Source organism: Bufo gargarizans, chromosome 5, assembly GCF_014858855.1.
Source record: "Bufo gargarizans isolate SCDJY-AF-19 chromosome 5, ASM1485885v1, whole genome shotgun sequence".
In the NCBI taxonomy this organism is placed as follows: domain Eukaryota; kingdom Metazoa; phylum Chordata; class Amphibia; order Anura; family Bufonidae; genus Bufo; species Bufo gargarizans.
Genome location: NC_058084.1, coordinates 461,575,746 through 461,596,968, shown reverse-complemented (window position 1 = coordinate 461,596,968; position 21,223 = coordinate 461,575,746). Strand labels below are relative to the sequence as shown.

General features: G+C 42.6%; 1 protein-coding gene across 1 annotated transcript in view; it reads right to left on the bottom strand.

Annotated features, from left to right (window-relative positions):
• Window positions 1-798: 798 nt before the first annotated feature.
• Window positions 799-21,223, bottom strand: part of DGKB (diacylglycerol kinase beta) — a 638,462-nt gene continuing 618,037 nt past the window's right edge. Inside the window, exon 25 of the mRNA XM_044295049.1 lies at window positions 799-3,955. Within this exon, the coding sequence (XP_044150984.1) occupies window positions 3,848-3,955 (108 nt within the window). The 3' untranslated portion in view covers window positions 799-3,847. The remainder of the gene's footprint in view (window positions 3,956-21,223) is intronic.

Genomic DNA, 21,223 nt, shown 5'->3' with positions numbered 1-21,223 from the left:
GAACAAAACAAGTACTGTTTAACATGCTGTATATACATATAAATTATCGTGCACTGTCAAACCGACCAAGGTTTGTTTCTTCTCAAAAAGAATTTTTAATACATATTCAGCCTTGAAAATCCAGTAAAACAGTAGTCTTATAAAATATGCATGCTACATGATACCACCGACTTGTCACTACGTGTATACATATTGTAAGGAACAACTTGAATCATTTGGACCTTGATACCATAGGGCTCTTAAAGAGAAGATCCACCTTAAAGAGGACCTTTCACCACTCCTGACATGTCTGTTTTAATAGCTTCATGCATTACCCACATACTAACAATTCTGGAGCATCTATTCTTATGTCTGTATGTTGTGCCATTCCTCTATTATTTCTACTAGACGTTAAGAAAAATTGCTAGCAGTCTGCAGTAAGGGTACAGAGAGGAGGTAACAAGTTGGTGGTATGTACCTGCACAGTCTAAAAATGGCAGCACTGATTGGATAGAGTCAGACTGTGCAGGTACACACCCCCAACTTGTTACCTCCCCTCTGTACCCTTACTGAAAGTTAATAGCAATTCATTCATAACTTATAACTAGTAGAAATAACAGAGGAATGGCACATTATACAGACATAAGAATAGATGCTCCAGAATTGTTATTACATGGGGGATGCATGAAGCTATTAAAACAGACATGTCAGGAGTGGTGAAAGGTCCTCTTTAAAAGTGCTAATTGGTAACACTCTTCTTTCCCAACCATTGTTGGCTCTATCATTTGCATATGGAGGTATCATTTTTGATAATGTACATATAGTATATAGTCAGTTGCATTGTAGATAATAGATGGATGGATGAGAAAGTTGCATGTTCCCCTTCAAAGTGGAAAACCACTGAGGACATTTAAGTTATATATTTTTCCAAAACAATAACAAACATTTGACTCTTTGGTGTTTCCATGAATTCATTTGGGATAGGAAAGAAAGTATTCAAATTTTTCTAATTCATTTCCCCAAAATCCGTTCAAATGAGAAAACTAATTTTTAGGCAATATGGAGCTCAACATCTGGGCCTTATGTAAACTCTCAACTACACACACACTCTTAACCACTATATTAAGGGTGCCCAACCAAAAACAGGGTGCAAATCATCCAGAACCCCACCAGAATATATTTCAAGCATCGTGTATTTTAGTAGCTAACCCTTTTGCAATCTCTAATTTATACTGACACTCATTGAGGCCATCACTACCCAAAAACAATAAGACATCAATCATATAGAAGGGAGAAGTTCAAGCGCCAATATATCTTAATCACAGGTCCAACTGTCACATATTTAGAAAGTTGAAACTTCTTTAAACTCACCGCATATACTTCAAGTCAACATACCAATCTCCTGGTGTTCCAAATTTGGGACAACACATTGTGCTTGGTCCCAAACTCACTAGAAGCCTTTTTTCTAGGCCTTTAAAAGTTCTAGGGTTGCCAAAAACACCAGTGAGTTGATTTTCCCTATATTAGACCATTAAACCAGTGCTTTCTAAAAGTGCTGTATTAAAACTACCTTTGGTCAAAACAAGAGTACGTACTACCACAAATATTATATCACAGTACAGTGGCTTAGAGGTACCAGAGCAAAGATCAAAATGTGCCTCTAATTATCATGCTCGGATTTGACACTCAGGGCATGTGGTCCTATTTGTTTTCCTCTTAAACTCTTTTTCATGGGCCAATTCCCCAATTCCTCATTGGCTTCCTCATTGTCTAACAACGCAGATAGTCTCAAGAAGGGAATCCTGCACAGGTTCTCACCAACCAATAGCAAAGGACCAACCCTGGCTTTTAAGGACCCAATAGCAGCTGCCTGGTCTGCCTCAAGTGCATGTAGGCCCTTATCACAGTAGATTCTCTTGACACTAGCATGACTCTGGTTGGGGAACTAAACTTTATATCTGTCCCATCAGGAGTCAGCTAGACATTATAACCATAGAAAATAAAATGTTAACCAGTGTTTAAATAAACTTTGTAAGATTTCATAGAATTTTTTTGGGGGGCTGAGACTGAGTTTGTCTATACCTTGTCATATCCCTTATGAAAGGTTACTTCAGAAAATGTTTATTAAAGTTCTCAGAGTGGTTGATACCATCACCAATCCCCCAACGCTGCCCTTCTGATGCTTACTGGGTCCTTGCTTTTTTCCACTTTTTGTTGCAAGCTTGACACACAGGAAATGGCAGGAGATAACCATTCATGACTGGCTGAATGGTCCTTTCCTAACCTTTCTTGCCTGTTGAGCCCAGAACAGGAAGTAGAGACCAGTGTGGAGCCATTAAGTGCCAAAACAGCAAGGGTGAGGATCGATGAGGTGAGTATTGGTTCTTTTATTTTTTGTTAAACCACTCTGAACATTTAACTGAAAATGTCACACCCTCCCTTAATAAGGGGATATGAACAGGTATAGCCAGCCCCTCAAATATTTCATGAAATCTTGGGAAGTTTATCTTAACAAGATATATTCTGTATACAAGCATCTATGCAAATATATGTTCAAGGTCTTCCCTATAAAACTAAATTATAAATATTTTCCAATAACAATTTTGTGCACATGATACTTTATAGTGATTTCTAGATGGATCCCCAATATTCATACAAAATTGGCAGTATCTTACCCAGCAACACAAGTCTATTTATTTAAGTTTACTTAATGCATCGGGAGTCTAATCTGAGCACTTGCCAAGGTAATCAAAAGTGCTGTAATTTATTTATTTTTTTTAGCTGTGAATTTCATTCGATGTCCTTGATTAATTATGCATTAACCCATTACTCCAACATCTCAGTCAGTAAATCTTTGGCGGGAAACAGTTTATTAAGAGCATGGTTTCTAAAGATCGGATTAGTTATTTGTGCCACCAAATAGATTTACACAAATTATTTATGCCTAGCGTACCTTTCTGTTATGGAGGATGTTCAGATAAATAAAAATATTAAAAAGTCAAGTATATTGTTGACTGATTACATTGAATGCCCACAGGTTTAATAAATAGGTCGAACATTCTGTGCTGATAGCTCTCATAACATTATTTGAGGTGGTCTGCTATTTTTCCAATACAATGCTCCAAATATACATAAACATAGACTGAAAAAGAAAATAAAAAAAATGACTGCCCACAGCCACCACTAGAGGGAGCTTTGAAGCTTACTGCAGACAATTTATACATTGAACTCAATAATAAGTATGCAGTAAGCTCCTGAGTTCCCTCCAGTGGTGGCTTCAGAATTGTATCATGCAGGGGATTTGGAGCTCTGTATCAGGAAAATTAATCTCTAACTATTAAAATAGTTCTACAGATGAGTTGTTCGGATCTGTAATATGGAACTTATTGACTGTCTACCTTCATTTTTTTTTCTCTCTCAAGTCTGCCTATAAAACTCTCTTATGTGCATGTATCCCCCGGGAAAGTGAATTTAAAGACTGGGTTGCCAATTAGTAAATCGTATAACATAAATAATATCAGATAATTATGAATCTCCACCAAAGTGAAAAATGCTTCCCTTTTTCCTGTTGAGAGTACAGTGTCAAAATAACAGGCCTGATCTGAGCATTCAGATGCATAGCAGTAAATTAAATGCATGCAAACATTACAAGCCGTAATGTTGCTTAATAGAAATAAATACTGACTGCACATGCCAGACACAAAAAAAATACTAAAAAACATTACAATAAATTAGAATTATAACTTAATGTTAACATAATAGTTAAAAAATGTAAAAACAAGCCCATTATTTTCAAATACAGCTATGAAGCCCAGTAAAACATGGTATGAAGCCGACATGTCCATTGAAGGTATATACATAACATAATTCACTCTTTGTTTCTGCTCATTGTTCCTTTGATGAAGGATGTAAAGAGACTGTTCCTCGGGGGAGGTCCCATTAGCATAGGGGCTTGGTTCTTGTGAGTGATCTTGATCTAAATAAACAAATAATAAAAAAAGATCATTCATTACTATAGCATTTGCAAAGATTCTCTGATGAAATGTGGGCAACGAAAGGTATCATAATTGTATTAATTTCATTGGGGCTTGGGGGAGAGCTGCAAAACAATTATTGGCAGTTTTGACCAAGATTGTACCTATTGGCTAATGTGACATTCAGGAACCACATATAAAGTCCATTGACACATAGAGAAAGTGTTGGTGTATGAACATTGATGCCAGTGTCATTAAGTCTATGCATGTTATACGGTCAAATATCAACAATTATATCTGAGCATTGGCCTACTGCTATTAGGCCCTTGAATCTAATCTAGGTCCAGGCAGCCATGTATAATTTGGCACTTTCCCCCTAAGACACGATGAAATGGATAAAGGTATAGCGTCCTTCATCACCAGCCAATCAAACCTGAATCTGTGTCAGAATGGGTTCCTGGGCCCCTCAGAGGAATATATTCTTGAGCCCCCAACCTCTATATCCTCCATAAGGTTTATTAGGCTGTAACTCACAGAAATATACCCTAGTGACAAGTGATTGGTTCCAAAGACAGCCAAAGTTTTTTTTTCTCCTGGTTATTTGGGGCCCATTATGGTATGAGAACTGGTTGGCCAGTCCAACCTTGTGGATGAATGACATTCACCCAACAAAGTATGTTGTTTCTTGTCTAGCACCCACATATTTCTCAGCACAAGTTGAAATGATCGATGTGAGTCCCTTACTCCAGAGCACTACAAAGGTACTTTTAATATAAAAAAATAATAGAGATGGGTCCATCTGTGTAAATTCACCTTGCCAATTGGCATTTCCCTTATTACAAAGCCTGCAATTCCTTTGATTAGATCTGAGCTGCTGTACCAAATGTAACCCATGAACCAATTTGGTGCTGTTCTTGGGGAAAAAAAAACCAGCAGACCTTTTCTCTAATCCTGGGCTACTCCTTGAAATTTTTGTAGTGGTTGAGGAAACTCATGTTCCATGTCTTCCATGGTTACCCACAACTCCAGAGCTTCAAGTTTGGACACACCATCAATAAATTAAATTTTTTCTAAAGTTTTGGTTTTTCAATTAGAATGATTCATTTCATTTATAGTTATTCCAACAATTGCCTAAATGGCCCAAATTAAAATTAAATAGATGGATATCAAGGAGTTCAACTAAATTCTACACGATAAGAAACCAGAACACTAAAATGTTAATAATCCTCCTTGCACGTCCCTAATTTTTTTGTCCGTCTTGTCGCTCTTTGCACGTTCCTTCTCTCCACCATAGATCTAAGAGACACCTCTAAAGACCGAGAAAGGTTAGCTGGCGGCAAAAGCCACCAAAGATGAACTAGTTGTCTAATCTGCTAATGAGCTGGTAATGGTATCACTCTTGTATAACTGCGCCATCGACTTGGACAATTATACTATTTTTGATTTATTTTAGCATAAACTACCTTAAATTATACACACTCTGGAAAGATTATGTCTACAGTGTTTCCTAATTCAAAATTAAAGAAGGAAGACATTTTACGAGCGCCCGCTTAGCTTAAAGCTAATTGAAAGTGATTATCAAAGTGGCATTTTCCTTGTGACTTTAAGATACATTGTTGTAAGATAATAGATATCCCTAATTAGGTAATAAAAAGGTTACATGTTGCCTTTGGGCTAGTGATGCAGAAAGTTTTTCCCAAGAATTAGGAGACATTTTACTTTAAGACCTTACGACTAATACAAAGGATTCATCATTTATTAAATATCAGTTGTCAGCCTTCCCATGGCCGTCTCACAAAAAAGCATTTCCCTGGTCAGAAACACCAGTCTATTAGAACCTGCAAAATATATTTCTTGCAAAGTACATACCTGACATTTGCAACGTATAATGAATATCTCATTTTTTTCTCTTGTGCCATATATTAACTGTATTAAATAAAAAAGTATGTCACAAGTAGCAGAACCATTAGTGCCGAAAATTGATTTTTCTTTCTTTCTTTTTTGGAATCGGCAATTTTTCTTAATAAGAGATTGAAAAAAATGTCCTTAATTTGCCACTGACTATAATGCACAGAATGGAATATAACAGAGACTTCGAAAAAGTTTAGCCTTAAAGGTTTTTCCCATGATTAAAGAAATACACCCGCAAAAATGTTTATTATCTGACCTGTTAGAAAGGTACATGATGTAAACTGTAGTGAATGTTATTTTCTTACCAGAGACTGTATTTGCGAATTACCCCCTCCCTTCTGATCCTCAGCTGTGTCATATGACCGATTCTCTGACTCTCCAAATAAATACAGAATCTTATGTGTGAACAGGAAGCCAGTTTATCTATGTATGGAGGCCTCAATGTCATGTCTCAAAATCAGACCTCACATAGTCCATGGCAATCTCTTTCTAATAAAGCTAGAACGGGCCCTGTACCTTACATGGATCCAGAGATCTCCCCATTCATTGCTCTAATTGCTCTGCTATATATCACAGCTCAGGGTGTGTGTCCTTTCTGCTGCAGCTTTCTCCCTGTGTTTTCTTTTCTGCTGAAGCTCTTTCCATGTAAGGGTACTTTCACACTAGCGTTATTCTTTTCCGGCATTGAGTTCTGTCCTAGGGTCTCTATACCGGAAAAGAACTGATCAGTTTTATCCTAATGCATTCTGAATGGAGAGCAATCCATTCAGGAAGCATCAGGATGTCTTCAGTTCAGTCTTTTTGCCTTTTCAGGACGGAGATAATACCGCAGCATGCTGCGGATTTATCTCCATCCAAAATTCTGGAACACTTGCCGGAATCCTGGATCCGGCATTTTTTCCCATTGGCATGCATTAATGCCGGATCTGGCCCGAGTGTTCCGGCAAAACTGATCTGGCATTGCTGTCTGCGCGTCTGCGCATGCTCAGACCGCAAAAAAAAAAGCCTGATCCGTTTTTCCGGATGACACCGGAGAGACGGATCCGGCATTTCAATGCATTTTTCATACTGATTAGGATCCTGATCCGTCTGACAAATGCCATCAATTTGCATGCATTTTGATGGATCCGGCAGGCATTTCCGGCTATGAAAGTACCCTAACTGTTACAGCTTCTATAGAAACAGCTGGTGGCAGTTGAAGAAGGGCACTGAGCATTTACGACCACCTCAGCCATGTTACTCAGAGCTGGACAGAGAAATAAGGAAAGGAACACACAACAAGTGGGGCTATGCAGATACATTTTATTGAATAGCTTAGTGGGTATACTGAATTTTAACATGCTATTGCAAAAGTATTCAAATTCAGGTGCTGATATGAAAAACATGGATTCTCTGGTGTAACCATCTCACATTTGGTTTCCTATTTGATGCAGCCTTGAACAATAATATCTTTTTAAAGTCCCCTACTATCGTTCATGGTGATAACTTCTATCCTTAAGTCAATCAATTCATATGAACTTCAAAAAGGGATCATTCTCTATTAGCCAGAATGGTGGCCTGCAATCTCGGGAGTTGGACTTTTGAGGGTCAACTAAAGAAAGCCTCTGATCATCTAATATGACAATGGGAGGGGGAGAGGAAAATTGTGATATGTGATGTATTATTATGCAGGGGGAAAGATTATCCATGCAACAACTATATACTATCTTGAAGAACCAAGGGCTGAGGAGGTTGTTCTGTTGAGTTAAAGTATCCAAGAACTGTTATGGGTGTAGAGATCAGCTAAAGGGCTAGGCAGAATTGGTGTCAGTCTCTTGTGCCACTTAACCCCTTGAGGACCGGGCTCATTTTCACCTTAAGAAACCGGCCATTTTTTGCAAATCTGACGTGTCACTTTATGTGGTGATAACTTTAAAACACTTTTACTTATCCAGGCCATTCTGAGATTGTTTTTTTGGCATGTATTGTACTTCATGACAGTGGTAAAATTGAGTAAAAAAAAATAAATAAAAGAAATTGAGTAAAAAATTCTAAATTTACCAAAAACTTTCCCAATTTCAATTTCTCTACTTTTATAATAGATAGTAATACCTCCAAAAAAATTTATTACTTTACATTCCCTATATGTCTACTTCATGTTTGGATCATTTTGGGAATGACATTTTATTTTTTGGGGACGTTAGAAGGCTTAGAAGTTTAGATGCAAATCTTGAAATTTTTCAGAAAATTTCTAAAACCCACTTTTTCAGGACCAGTTCATATCTGAAGTCACTTTGTGAGGCTTACATAATAGAAACCACCCAAAAATGACTCAATTTTACAAACTACACCCCTCAAGGTATTCAAAACTGATTTTACAAACTTTCCTAACCTTTTAGGTGTTCCACAAGAATTAATGGAAAATAGAGATAAAATTTCAAAATTTCACTTTTTTGGCAGATTTTCTATTTGAATCAATTTTTTCCAGTTACAAAGCAAGGGTTAACAGCCAAACAAAACTCAATATTTATGGCCCTGATTCTGTAGTTTACAGAAACACCCCATATGTGGTCGTAAACTGCTCAATGGGCACACGGCAGGGCGCAGAAGGAAAGGAATGCCATATGGTTTTTGAAAGGCATATTTTGCTGGACTGTTTTTTTGACACCATGTCCCATTTGAAACTCCAAAAAAGTTACCCCATTTTCGAAACTACACCCTTAAAGGTATCCAAAACTGATTTTAAAAACTTTGTTAACCCTTTAGCTGTTCCACAAGAATTAATGGAAAATAGAGATAAAATTTCAAAATTTCACTTTTTTGGCAGATTTTCCATTTCAATATTTTTTTTTTCCAGTTACAAAGCAAGGGTCAACAGCCAAACAAAACTCAATATTTATGGCCCTGATTCTGTAGTTTACAGAAACACCCCATATGTGGTCGTAAACTTCTGTACGTGCACACGGAATTGCACAGGGAAAGGACTGCCATATGTTTTTCGGAAGGCAGATTTTGCTGGACTGGTTTTTTGACACCATGTCCCATTTGAAGCCCCCCTGATGCACCCCTAGAGTAGAAACTCCAAAAAAATTACACCATTTAAGAAACTATGGGATAGAGTGTCAGTTTTGTTGGTACTATTTTAAGGTACATATGATTTTTGGTTGCTCTATATTACACTTTTTGTGAGGCAAAGTAACAAGAAATAGCAGTTTTGGCACCGTTTTTATTTTTTGTTATTTGCAACAATCATCTGATAGGTTAGATCATGTGGTATTTTTATAAAGCAGGTTGTCATGGACGCGACAATACCAAATATGATTACTTTTTCTGGTTGTTTGTTTCAGTTTAACATAACAAAGCATAAAAAAAAAAAAGAAAAATGATTCTTTAGTGTCTCCACATTCTGAAAGCCATAGTTTTATTTATTTTTTGGGCGACTGTCTTGTGTAGGGGCTCATTCTTTTCGAGATGAGATGAAGGTTTGATTGGCACTATTTTGGGGTGCGTATGCTTTTTGATCGCTTGCTATTACACTTTTTGTGTTGTAAGGTGACAAAAAAAATATTTTTTTACACCGTTTTTATTTTTATTTTTTTACGGTATTCACCTGAGGGGTTAGGTCATGTGATTTATTTTATAGAGCAGGTTATTACAAATGCGGTGTACCTAATATGCATACTTTTTGTATTCATGTAAGTTTTACACAATGATTTCATTTTTTAAACAAAAAAATCATGTTTTAGTGTCTCCATATTCTGAGCCATAGTTTTTTTATTTTTTAGGGCGATTGTCTTAGGTAGGGGCTAGTTTTTTGCGGGATGAGGTGACGGTTAGATTGGTATGATTTTGGTGGGCTTACGCTTTTTTGATCGCTTGCTGTTGTACTTTTAGTGATGTAAGGTAACAAAAAAAAATTATTTTGCATTTTTTTTTTTTTTTTTTTTACGGAGTTCATCTGAGATATCGTCGGTCAATATGTCTACTTTTTTCCCCTATTTTTTACCAATTGTCTTTTACTTTATTTGGGGAAAATTACGTTTATTTTTTTTACTTGAAACTTACATTTTTTTGGGGGGGAAACTTTATTTTTTCAACTTTTTTTTCACTTTATTTTTTGTCCCACTTTGGGACTTCAACTTTTTGGGGTCTGATCCCCTTTACAATGCATTCCAATACTTCTGTATTGGAATGCATTAGATGTATGAGTAATACAATATGTATTACTCATACAGCTTCCTGCCTATGAGATCCAGGGGGCTGGATCTCACAGGCTCTTCACTGTAAGGCAGCCCCGATGCCTAAGGAAGGCATCGCACTGCTTTCCATGCCATCAGGTCCCCATTACAGCAGCACGGGGATCCGATGGCAGTGCCGATCCCTGCCGGAATGACCCGTAAACGCTGCAAACCGCAGGTCTGAATTGACCTGCGGTTTGCAGCGATCGCTGATATGGGTGGGGGGGGGGGGTCTCGGCATTGTCTGAGAGTGCCTGCTGATTGATTTCAGCAGGCACTCTGTTCCGATCACCGCCCGCCGCGTGGCAGTGATTGGAAATACATAGGGCGTACCTGTACACCCTGTGTCCTAAAGTACCAGGACATCAGGGCATACAGGTATGCCCTGTGTCCCCAAGAGGTTAAGGGAGGGGTTGGCACAATTTATAGGTGCAAGAAAAAGTAAGTTAACCCTTTTGGCATTACTTTTATTTCTCCTTTGATTACTAATAAAATGTGGTCTGATTATCCAAATCACAATTATAGTCAAACACAATCTAACTACACACAGACGGTTGTATCATTCAAGTCTTTTGTTGACTACACTGAGTAGACCCAGTGCAGGAGGGGGCCCAGTCTTAGTTGGGATCATCCCCTCTTCTACTGGAGGTGAAAACTTGGTCAGGACTAGAGTTGAGCGAACACCTGGATGTTCGGGTTCGAGAAGTTCGGCCGAACATCCCGGAAATGTTCGGGTTCGGGATCCGAACCCGATCCGAACTTCGTCCCGAACCCGAACCCCATTGAAGTCAATGGGGACCCGAACTTTTCGGCACTAAAAAGGCTGTAAAACAGCCCAGGAAAGAGCTAGAGGGCTGCAAAAGGCAGCAACATGTAGGTAAATCCCCTGCAAACAAATGTGGATAGGGAAATGAATTAAAATAAAAATTAAATAAATAAAAATTAACCAAAATCAATTGGAGAGAGGTTCCATAGCAGAGAATCTGGCTTCCCGTCACCCACCACTGGAACAGTCCATTCTCAGATATTTAGGCCCCGGCACCCAGGCAGAGGAGAGAGGTCCCGTAACAGAGAATCTGTCTTCATGTCAGCAGAGAATTAGTCTGCATGTCATAGCAGAGAATGAGGCTTCACGTCAGCCACCACTGCAACAGTCCATTGGCATATATTTAGGCCCAGCACACACACAGGCAGAGGAGAGAGGTCCCGTAACAGAGAATCTGGCTTCATGTCAGCAGAGAATCAGTCTGCATGTCATAGCAGAGAATCAGGCTTCACGTCAGCCACCACTGCAACAGTCCATTGTCATAAATTTAGGCCCAGCACCCAGGCAGAGGAGAGAGGTCCCGTAACAGAGAATCTGGCTTCATGTCAGCAGAGAATCAGTCTTCATATCATAGCAGAGAATCAGGCTTCACGTCACCCACCACTGTAAGAGTCAATTTTCATAAATTTAGGCCCAGAACCCAGGCAGAGGAGAAAGGTCCCGTAACAGACAATCTGGCTTCATGTCAGCAGAGAATCAGTCTTCATATCATAGCAGAGAATCAGGCTTCACGTCACCCACCACTGTAAGAGTCAATTTTCATAAATTTAGGCCCAGAACCCAGGCAGAGGAGAAAGGTCCAGTAACAGACAATCTGGCTTCATGTCAGCAGAGAATCAGTCTTCATATCATAGCAGAGAATCAGGCTTCACGTCACCCACCACTGTAAGAGTCAATTTTCATAAATTTAGGCCCAGAACCCAGGTAGAGGAGAAAGGTCCCGTAACAGACAATCTGGCTTCATGACAGCAGAGAATCAGTCTGCATGTCATAGCAGAGAATCAGGCTTCACGTCAGCCACCACTGCAACAGTCCATTGTCATAAATTTAGGCCCAGCACCCAGGCAGAGGAGAGAGCTCCCGTAACAGAGGATCTGGCTTCATGTCAGCAGAGAATCAGTCTGCATGTCATAGCAGAGAATGAGGCTTCACGTCACCCACCACTGCAACAGTCCATTGGCATATATTTAGGCCCAGCACACACACAGGCAGAGGAGAGAGGTCCCGTAACAGACAATCTGGCTTCATGTCAGCAGAGAATTAGTCTGCATGTCATAGCAGAGAATGAGGCTTCACGTCACCCACCACTGCAACAGTCCATTGGCATATATTCAGGCCCAGCACCCAGGCAGAGGAGAGAGGTCCCGTAACAGAGGATCTGGCTTCATGTCAGCAGAGAATCAGTCTGCATGTCATAGCAGAGAATCAGGCTTCACGTCAGCCACCACTGCAACAGTCCATTGTCATAAATTTAGGCCCAGCACCCAGGCAGAGGAGAGAGGTCCCGTAACAGAGGATCTGGCTTCATGTCAGCAGAGAATCAGTCTGCATGTCATAGCAGAGAATGAGGCTTCACGTCACCCACCACTGCAACAGTCCATTGGCATATATTCAGGCCCAGCACCCAGGCAGAGGAGAGAGGTCCCGTAACAGAGGATCTGGCTTCATGTCAGCAGAGAATCAGTCTGCATGTCATAGCAGAGAATCAGGCTTCACGTCAGCCACCACTGCAACAGTCCATTGTCATAAATTTAGGCCCAGCACCCAGGCAGAGGAGAGAGGTCCCGTAACAGAGGATCTGGCTTCATGTCAGCAGAGAATCAGTCTGCATGTCATAGCAGAGAATCAGGCTTCACGTCAGCCACCACTGCAACAGTCCATTGTCATAAATTTAGGCCCAGCACCCAGGCAGAGGAGAGAGGTCCCGTAACAGACAATCTGGCTTCATGTCAGCAGAGAATTAGTCTGCATGTCATAGCAGAGAATCAGGCTTCATGTCAGCCACCACTGCAACAGTCCATTGGCATATATTTAGGCCTAGCACACAGGCAGAGGAGAGGTTCATTCAACTTTGGGTAGCATCGCAATATAATGGTAAAATGAAAATAAAAATAGGATTGAATGAGGAAGTGCCCTGGAGTCCAATAATATATGGTTATGGGGAGGTAGTTAATGTCTAATCTGGACAAGGGACGGACAGGTCCTGTGGGATCCATGCCTGGTTCATTTTTATGAACGTCAGCTTGTCCACATTGGCTGTAGACAGGCGGCTGCGTTTGTCTGTAATGACGCCCCCTGCCGTGCTGAATACACGTTCAGACAAAACGCTGGCTGCCGGGCAGGCCAGCACCTCCAAGGCATAAAAGGCTAGCTCTGGCCACGTGGACAATTTAGAGACCCAGAAGTTGAATGGGGCCGAACCATCAGTCAGTACGTGGAGAGGTGTGCACACGTACTGTTCCACCATGTTAGTGAAATGTTGCCTCCTGCTAACACGTTGCGTATCAGGTGGTGGTGCAGTTAGCTGTGGCGTGTTGACAAAAGTTTTCCACATCTCTGCCATGCTAACCCTGCCCTCAGAGGAGCTGGCCGTGACACAGCTGCCTTGGCGACCTCTTGCTCCTCCTCTGCCTTGGCCTTGGGCTTCCACTTGTTCCCCTGTGACATTTGGGAATGCTCTCAGTAGCGCGTCTACCAACGTGCGCTTGTACTCGCGCATCTTCCTATCACGCTCCAGTGCAGGAAGTAAGGTGGGCACATTGTCTTTGTAGCGTGGATCCAGCAGGGTGGCAACCCAGTAGTCCGCACAGGTTAAAATGTGGGCAACTCTGCTGTCGTTGCGCAGGCACTGCAGCATGTAGTCGCTCATGTGTGCCAGGCTGCCCAGGGGTAAGGACAAGCTGTCCTCTGTGGGAGGCGTATCGTCATCGTCCTGCCTTTCCCCCCAGCCACGCACCAGTGATGGACCCGAGCTGCGTTGGGTGCCACCCCGCTGTGACCATGCTTCATCCTCATCCTCCTCCACCTCCTCCTCATCCTCGTCCTCCTCGTCCTCCAGTAGTGGGCCCTGGCTGGCCACATTTGTACCTGGCCTCTGCTGTTGCAAAAAACCTCCCTCTGAGTCACTTCGAAGAGACTGGCCTGAAAGTGCTAAAAATGACCCCTCTTCCTCATCCTCCTCCTCCTCCTCCTGGGCCACCTCCTGTTCCATCATCGCCCTAAGTGTTTTCTCAAGGAGACATAGAAGTGGTATTGTAACGCTGATAACGGTGTCATCGCCACTGGCCATGTTGGTGGAGTACTCGAAACAGCGCAACAGGGCACACAGGTCTCGCATGGAGGCCCAGTCATTGGTGGTGAAGTGGTGCTGTTCTGTAGTGCGACTGACCCGTGCGTGCTGCAGCTGAAACTCCACTATGGCCTGCTGCTGCTCGCACAGTCTGTCCAGCATGTGCAAGGTGGAGTTCCACCTGGTGGGCACGTCGCATATGAGGCGGTGAGCGGGAAGGCCGAAGTTACGCTGTAGCGCAGACAGGCGAGCAGCGGCAGGATGTGAACGCCGGAAGCGCGAACAGACGGCCCGCACTTTATGCAGCAGCTCTGACATGTCGGGGTAGTTGTGAATGAACTTCTGCACCACCAAATTCAGCACATGCGCCAAGCAAGGGATGTGCGTCAAATTGGCTAGTCCCAGAGCTGCAACGAGATTTCGCCCATTATCACACACCACCAGGCCGGGCTTGAGGCTCACCGGCAGCAACCACTCGTCGGTCTGTTGTTCAATACCCCGCCACAACTCCTGTGCGGTGTGGGGCCTGTCCCCCAAACATATGAGTTTCAGAATGGCCTGCTGACGTTTACCCCGGGCTGTGCTGAAGTTGGTGGTGAAGGTGTGTGGCTGACTGGATGAGCAGGTGGAAGAAGAGGAGGAGGAAGCCGAGAAGGAGGAGGTGGCAACAGGAGGCAAAGAATGTTGCCCTGCGATCCTTGGCGGCGGCAGGACGTGCGCCAAACAGCTCTCCGCCTGGGGCCCAGCTGCCACTACATTTACCCAGTGTGCAGTTAGGGAGATATAGCGTCCCTGGCCGTGCTTACTGGTCCACGTATCTGTGGTTAGGTGGACCTTGCTACAGATGGCGTTGCGCAGTGCACACTTGATTTTATCGGATACTTGGTTGTGCAGGGAAGGCACGGCTCTCTTGGAGAAGTAGTGCCGGCTGGGAACAACATACTGTGGGACAGCAAGCGACATGAGCTGTTTGAAGCTGTCTGTGTCCACCAGCCTAAATGACAGCATTTCATAGGCCAGTAGTTTAGAAATGCTGGCATTCAGGGCCAGGGATCGAGGGTGGCTAGGTGGGAATTTACGCTTTCTATCAAATGTTTGTGAGATGGAGAGCTGAACGCTGGCGTGTGACATGGTTGAGACGCTTGGTGACGGAGGTGGTGGTGGTGGTGTTGGTGGTACATCCCCTGTTTGCTGGGCGGCAGGTGCCAACGTTCCTCCAGAGGCGGAGGAAGAGGCCGAGGCGGCAGCAGCAGAATAGGCCGAGGCGGCAGCAGCAGAAGAGGTAGCAGGGGGAGCCTGAGTGACTTCCTTGGTTTTAAGGTGTTTACTCCACTGCAGTTCATGCTTTGCATGCAGGTGCCTGGTCATGCAGGTTGTGCTCAGGTTCAGAACGTTAATGCCTCGCTTCAGGCTCTGATGGCACAGCGTGCAAACCACTCGGGTCTTGTCGTCAGCACATTGTTTGAAGAAGTGCCATGCCAGGGAACTCCTTGAAGCTGCCTTTGGGGTGCTCGGTCCCAGATGGCGGCGGTCAGTAGCAGGCGGAGTCTCTTGGCGGCGGGTGTTCTGCTTTTGCCCACTGCTCCCTCTTTTGCTACGCTGTTGGCTCGGTCTCACCACTGCCTCTTCCTCCGAACTGTGAAAGTCAGTGGCACGACCTTCATTCCATGTGGGGTCTAGGACCTCATCGTCCCCTGCATCGTCTTCCACCCAGTCTTGATCCCTGACCTCCTGTTCAGTCTGCACACTGCAGAAAGACGCAGCAGTTGGCACCTGTGTTTCGTCATCATCAGAGACATGCTGAGGTGGTATTCCCATGTCCTCATCATCAGGAAACATAAGTGGTTGTGCGTCAGTGCATTCTATGTCTTTCACCGCTGGGGAAGGGCTAGGTGGATGCCCTTGGGAAACCCTGCCAGCGGAGTCTTCAAACAGCATAAGAGACTGCTGCATAACTTGAGGCTGAGACAGTTTCCCTGGTATGCATGGGGGTGATGTGACAGACTGATGGGGTTGGTTTTCAGGCGCCATCTGTGCGCTTTCTGCAGAAGACTGGGTGGGAGATAATGTGAACGTGCTGGATCCACTGTCGGCCACCCAATTGACTAATGCCTGTACCTGCTCAGGCCTTACCATCCTTAGAACGGCATTGGGCCCCACCATATATCGCTGTAAATTCTGGCGGCTACTGGGACCTGAGGTAGTTGGTACACTAGGACGTGTGGATGTGGCAGAACGGCCACGTCCTCTCCCAGCACCAGAGGGTCCACTAACACCACCACGACCATGTCCACGTCCGCGTCCCTTACTAGATGTTTTTCTCATTGTTATGGTTCACCACAACAACAAATATATTATTTGGCCCAATGTATTGTATTCAAATTCAGCGGGATATAAATTTGAGGCCTAGTATTTAGGCGCTGGGTGACCGGTATGGATTTAGTGACAGAATTAGACTTGGAAATGCACAGAAGCGTGTGTGTGAAGTTATTCTGAATGACCCTATGTGCACCTTCAATATTATATACCCTTTTAGGGATAGATTTCAAATAGCTCTGATATAGCAGGAACCACTAAATTATGAAATTGCTAAATTGGGAATTGTACTTCAACCCAGAACAAAAAATGTGCTTTGACGGACACTAAATATCTTGCCCAGCAACAACAGTACAGCGGTGGGTAACGAGAGATTTAGAGGGATTTAAATTTGAGGCCTAGTATTTAGGCGCTGGGTCACCGGTATGGATTTAGTGACAGAATTAGACTTGGAAATGCACAGAAGCGTGTGTGTGAAGTTATTCTGAATGACCCTATGTGCACCTTCAATATTATATACCCTTTTAGGGATAGATTTCAAATAGCTCTGATATAGCAGAAACCACTAAATTATGAAATTGCTAAATTGGGAATTGTACTTCAACCCAGAACAAAAAATGTGCTTTGACGGACACTAAATATCTTGCCCAGCAACAACAGTACAGCGGTGGGTAACGAGAGATTTAGAGGGATTTAAATTTGAGGCCTAGTATTTAGGCGCTGGGTCACCGGTATGGATTTAGTGACAGAATTAGACTTGGAAATGCACAGAAGCGTGTGTGTGAAGTTATTCTGAATGACCCTATGTGCACCTTCAATATTATATACCCTTTTAGGGATAGATTTCAAATAGCTCTGATATAGCAGAAACCACTAAATTATGAAATTGCTAAATTGGGAATTGTACTTCAACCCAGAACAAAAAATGTGCTTTGACGGACACTAAATATCTTGCCCAGCAACAACAGTACAGCGGTGGGTAACGAGAGATTTAGAGGGATTTAAATTTGAGGCCTAGTATTTAGGCGCTGGGTCACCGGTATGGATTTAGTGACAGAATTAGACTTGGAAATGCACAGAAGCGTGTGTGTGAAGTTATTCTGAATGACCCTATGTGCACCTTCAATATTATATACCCTTTTAGGGATAGATTTCAAATAGCTCTGATATAGCAGAAACCACTAAATTATGAAATTGCTAAATTGGGAATTGTACTTCAACCCAGAACAAAAAATGTGCTTTGACGGACACTAAATATCTTGCCCAGCAACAACAGTACAGCGGTGGGTAACGAGAGATTTAGAGGGATTTAAATTTGAGGCCTAGTATTTAGGCGCTGGGTCACCGGTATGGATTTAGTGACAGAATTAGACTTGGAAATGCACAGAAGCGTGTGTGTGAAGTTATTCTGAATGACCCTATGTGCACCTTCAATATTATATACCCTTTTAGGGATAGATTTCAAATAGCTCTGATATAGCAGAAACCACTAAATTATGAAATTGCTAAATTGGGAATTGTACTTCAACCCAGAACAAAAAATGTGCTTTGACGGACACTAAATATCTTGCCCAGCAACAACAGTACAGCGGTGGGTAACGAGAGATTTAGAGGGATTTAAATTTGAGGCCTAGTATTTAGGCGCTGGGTCACCGGTATGGATTTAGTGACAGAATTAGACTTGGAAATGCACAGAAGCGTGTGTGTGAAGTTATTCTGAATGACCCTATGTGCACCTTCAATATTATATACCCTTTTAGGGATAGATTTCAAATAGCTCTGATATAGCAGAAACCACTAAATTATGAAATTGCTAAATTGGGAATTGTACTTCAACCCAGAACAAAAAATGTGCTTTGACGGACACTAAATATCTTGCCCAGCAACAACAGTACAGCGGTGGGTAACGAGAGATTTAGAGGGATTTAAATTTGAGGCCTAGTATTTAGGCGCTGGGTCACCGGTATGGATTTAGTGACAGAATTAGACTTGGAAATGCACAGAAGCGTGTGTGTGAAGTTATTCTGAATGACCCTATGTGCACCTTCAATATTATATACCCTTTTAGGGATAGATTTCAAATAGCTCTGATATAGCAGAAACCACTAAATTATGAAATTGCTAAATTGGGAATTGTACTTCAACCCAGAACAAAAAATGTGCTTTGACGGACACTAAATATCTTGCCCAGCAACAACAGTACAGCGGTGGGTAACGAGAGATTTAGAGGGATTTAAATTTGAGGCCTAGTATTTAGGCGCTGGGTCACCGGTATGGATTTAGTGACAGAATTAGACTTGGAAATGCACAGAAGCGTGTGTGTGAAGTTATTCTGAATGACCCTATGTGCACCTTCAATATTATATACCCTTTTAGGGATAGATTTCAAATAGCTCTGATATAGCAGAAACCACTAAATTATGAAATTGCTAAATTGGGAATTGTACTTCAACCCAGAACAAAAAATGTGCTTTGACGGACACTAAATATCTTGCCCAGCAACAACAGTACAGCGGTGGGTAACGAGAGATTTAGAGGGATTTAAATTTGAGGCCTAGTATTTAGGCGCTGGGTCACCGGTATGGATTTAGTGACAGAATTAGACTTGGAAATGCACAGAAGCGTGTGTGTGAAGTTATTCTGAATGACCCTATGTGCACCTTCAATATTATATACCCTTTTAGGGATAGATTTCAAATAGCTCTGATATAGCAGAAACCACTAAATTATGAAATTGCTAAATTGGGAATTGTACTTCAACCCAGAACAAAAAATGTGCTTTGACGGACACTAAATATCTTGCCCAGCAACAACAGTACAGCGGTGGGTAACGAGAGATTTAGAGGGATTTAAATTTGAGGCCTAGTATTTAGGCGCTGGGTCACCGGTATGGATTTAGTGACAGAATTAGACTTGGAAATGCACAGAAGCGGTGTGTGTGAAGTTATTCTGAATGACCCTATGTGCACCTTCAATATTATATACCCTTTTAGGGATAGATTTCAAATAGCTCTGATATAGCAGGAACCACTAAATTATGAAATTGCTAAATTGGGAATTGTACTTCAACCCAGAACAAAAAATGTGCTTTGACGGACACTAAATATCTTGCCCAGCAACAACAGTACAGCGGGGTAACGAGAGATTTAGAGGGATTTAAATTTGAGGCCTAGTATTTAGGCGCTGGGTGACAGGTATGGGTTTAGTGACAGAATTAGACTTGGAAATACACAGTAGCGGGTGTGTGTGAAGTTATTCTGAATGACCCAATGTGCACCTTCAATATTATATACCCTTTTTGGGATAGATTTCAAATAGCTCTGATATAGCAGGAACCACTAAATTATGAAATTGCTAAATTGGGAATTGTATTTCAACCCAGAACAAGAAATGTGCTTGAACGGACACTAAATAACTCGCCCAGCTACAGCACTAGGGACAGATTTAGCTGGATATAAATTTGAGGCCTAGTATTTAGGCGCTGGGTGACCGGTATGGATTTAGTGACAGAATTAGACTGGGATATGGCCAAAAAATAAACAGACTATTGCTGGTTAAATGCACTTGGTGTGACAGCTTCACCCTGATGTAGGCTTTAGCCAAAAAACAACCACACCATTGAGGGTTAAATGCACTTGGTGACAGGCGCAGCTTGCCCCTGATTTTGTATATGGCCAAAAAATAAACAGACTATTGCTGGTTAAATGCACTTGGTGTGACAGCTTCACCCTGATGTAGGCTTTAGCCAAAAAACAACCACACCATTGAGGGTTAAATGCACTTGGTGACAGGCGCAGCTTGCCCCTGATTTTGTATATGGCCAAAAAATGAACAGACTATTGCTGGTTAAATGCACTTGGTGTGACAGCTTCACCCTGATGTAGGCTTTAGCCAAAAAACAACCACACCATTGAGGGTTAAATGCACTTGGTCGCAGCTTGTGCTGGCGCACCACAAGACACAAAATGGCCGCCGATCACCCCAGAAAAATGAGACTGACAAACGGTCTGTGCAGCCTAAAAACAGTGAGCAATTGAGGATCAGCAGCTCAATGATCCACAGCTGCAGATCGATCAGTTAATCAAGTCCTTTGGAGGAGTTAATCTGCCTAATCTCGCCCTACTGTCGCAGCCGCAACCTCTCCCTACGCTAATCAGAGCAGAGTGACGGGCGGCGCTATGTGACTCCAGCTTAAATAGAGGCTGGGTCACATGGTGCTCTGGCCAATCACAGCCATGCCAATAGTAGGCATGGCTGTGATGGCCTCTTGGGGCAAGTAGTATGACGCTTGTTGATTGGCTGCTTTGCAGCCTTTCAAAAAGCGCCAAGAAAGCGTCACAAAAGCGCGAAGAAAGCGACGAACACCGAACCCGAACCCGGACTTTTACGAAAATGTCCGGGTTCGGGTCCGTGTCACGGACACCCCAAAATTCGGTACGAACCCGAACTATACAGTTCGAGTTCGCTCATCCCTAGTCAGGACTCTACCTTCCAAAGGAACAACTTTTAGCAAATGAGGCAGTGGAACAATAGCCCAAGGATCATTGAAAGGGGTTTGAGTGAAAACCCTTCTGTGCTGTGTGGGGGGCCTGGTTTGATCCTTGCTATGGGGCTCTTACTTCTCTATGTACGCCACTGGCCATGTGTATCTCTAGGGCTATATGCAAGGAATAATTTTGTATGCAGGGAGAAAGAGGTGTAGAAGAGGTAA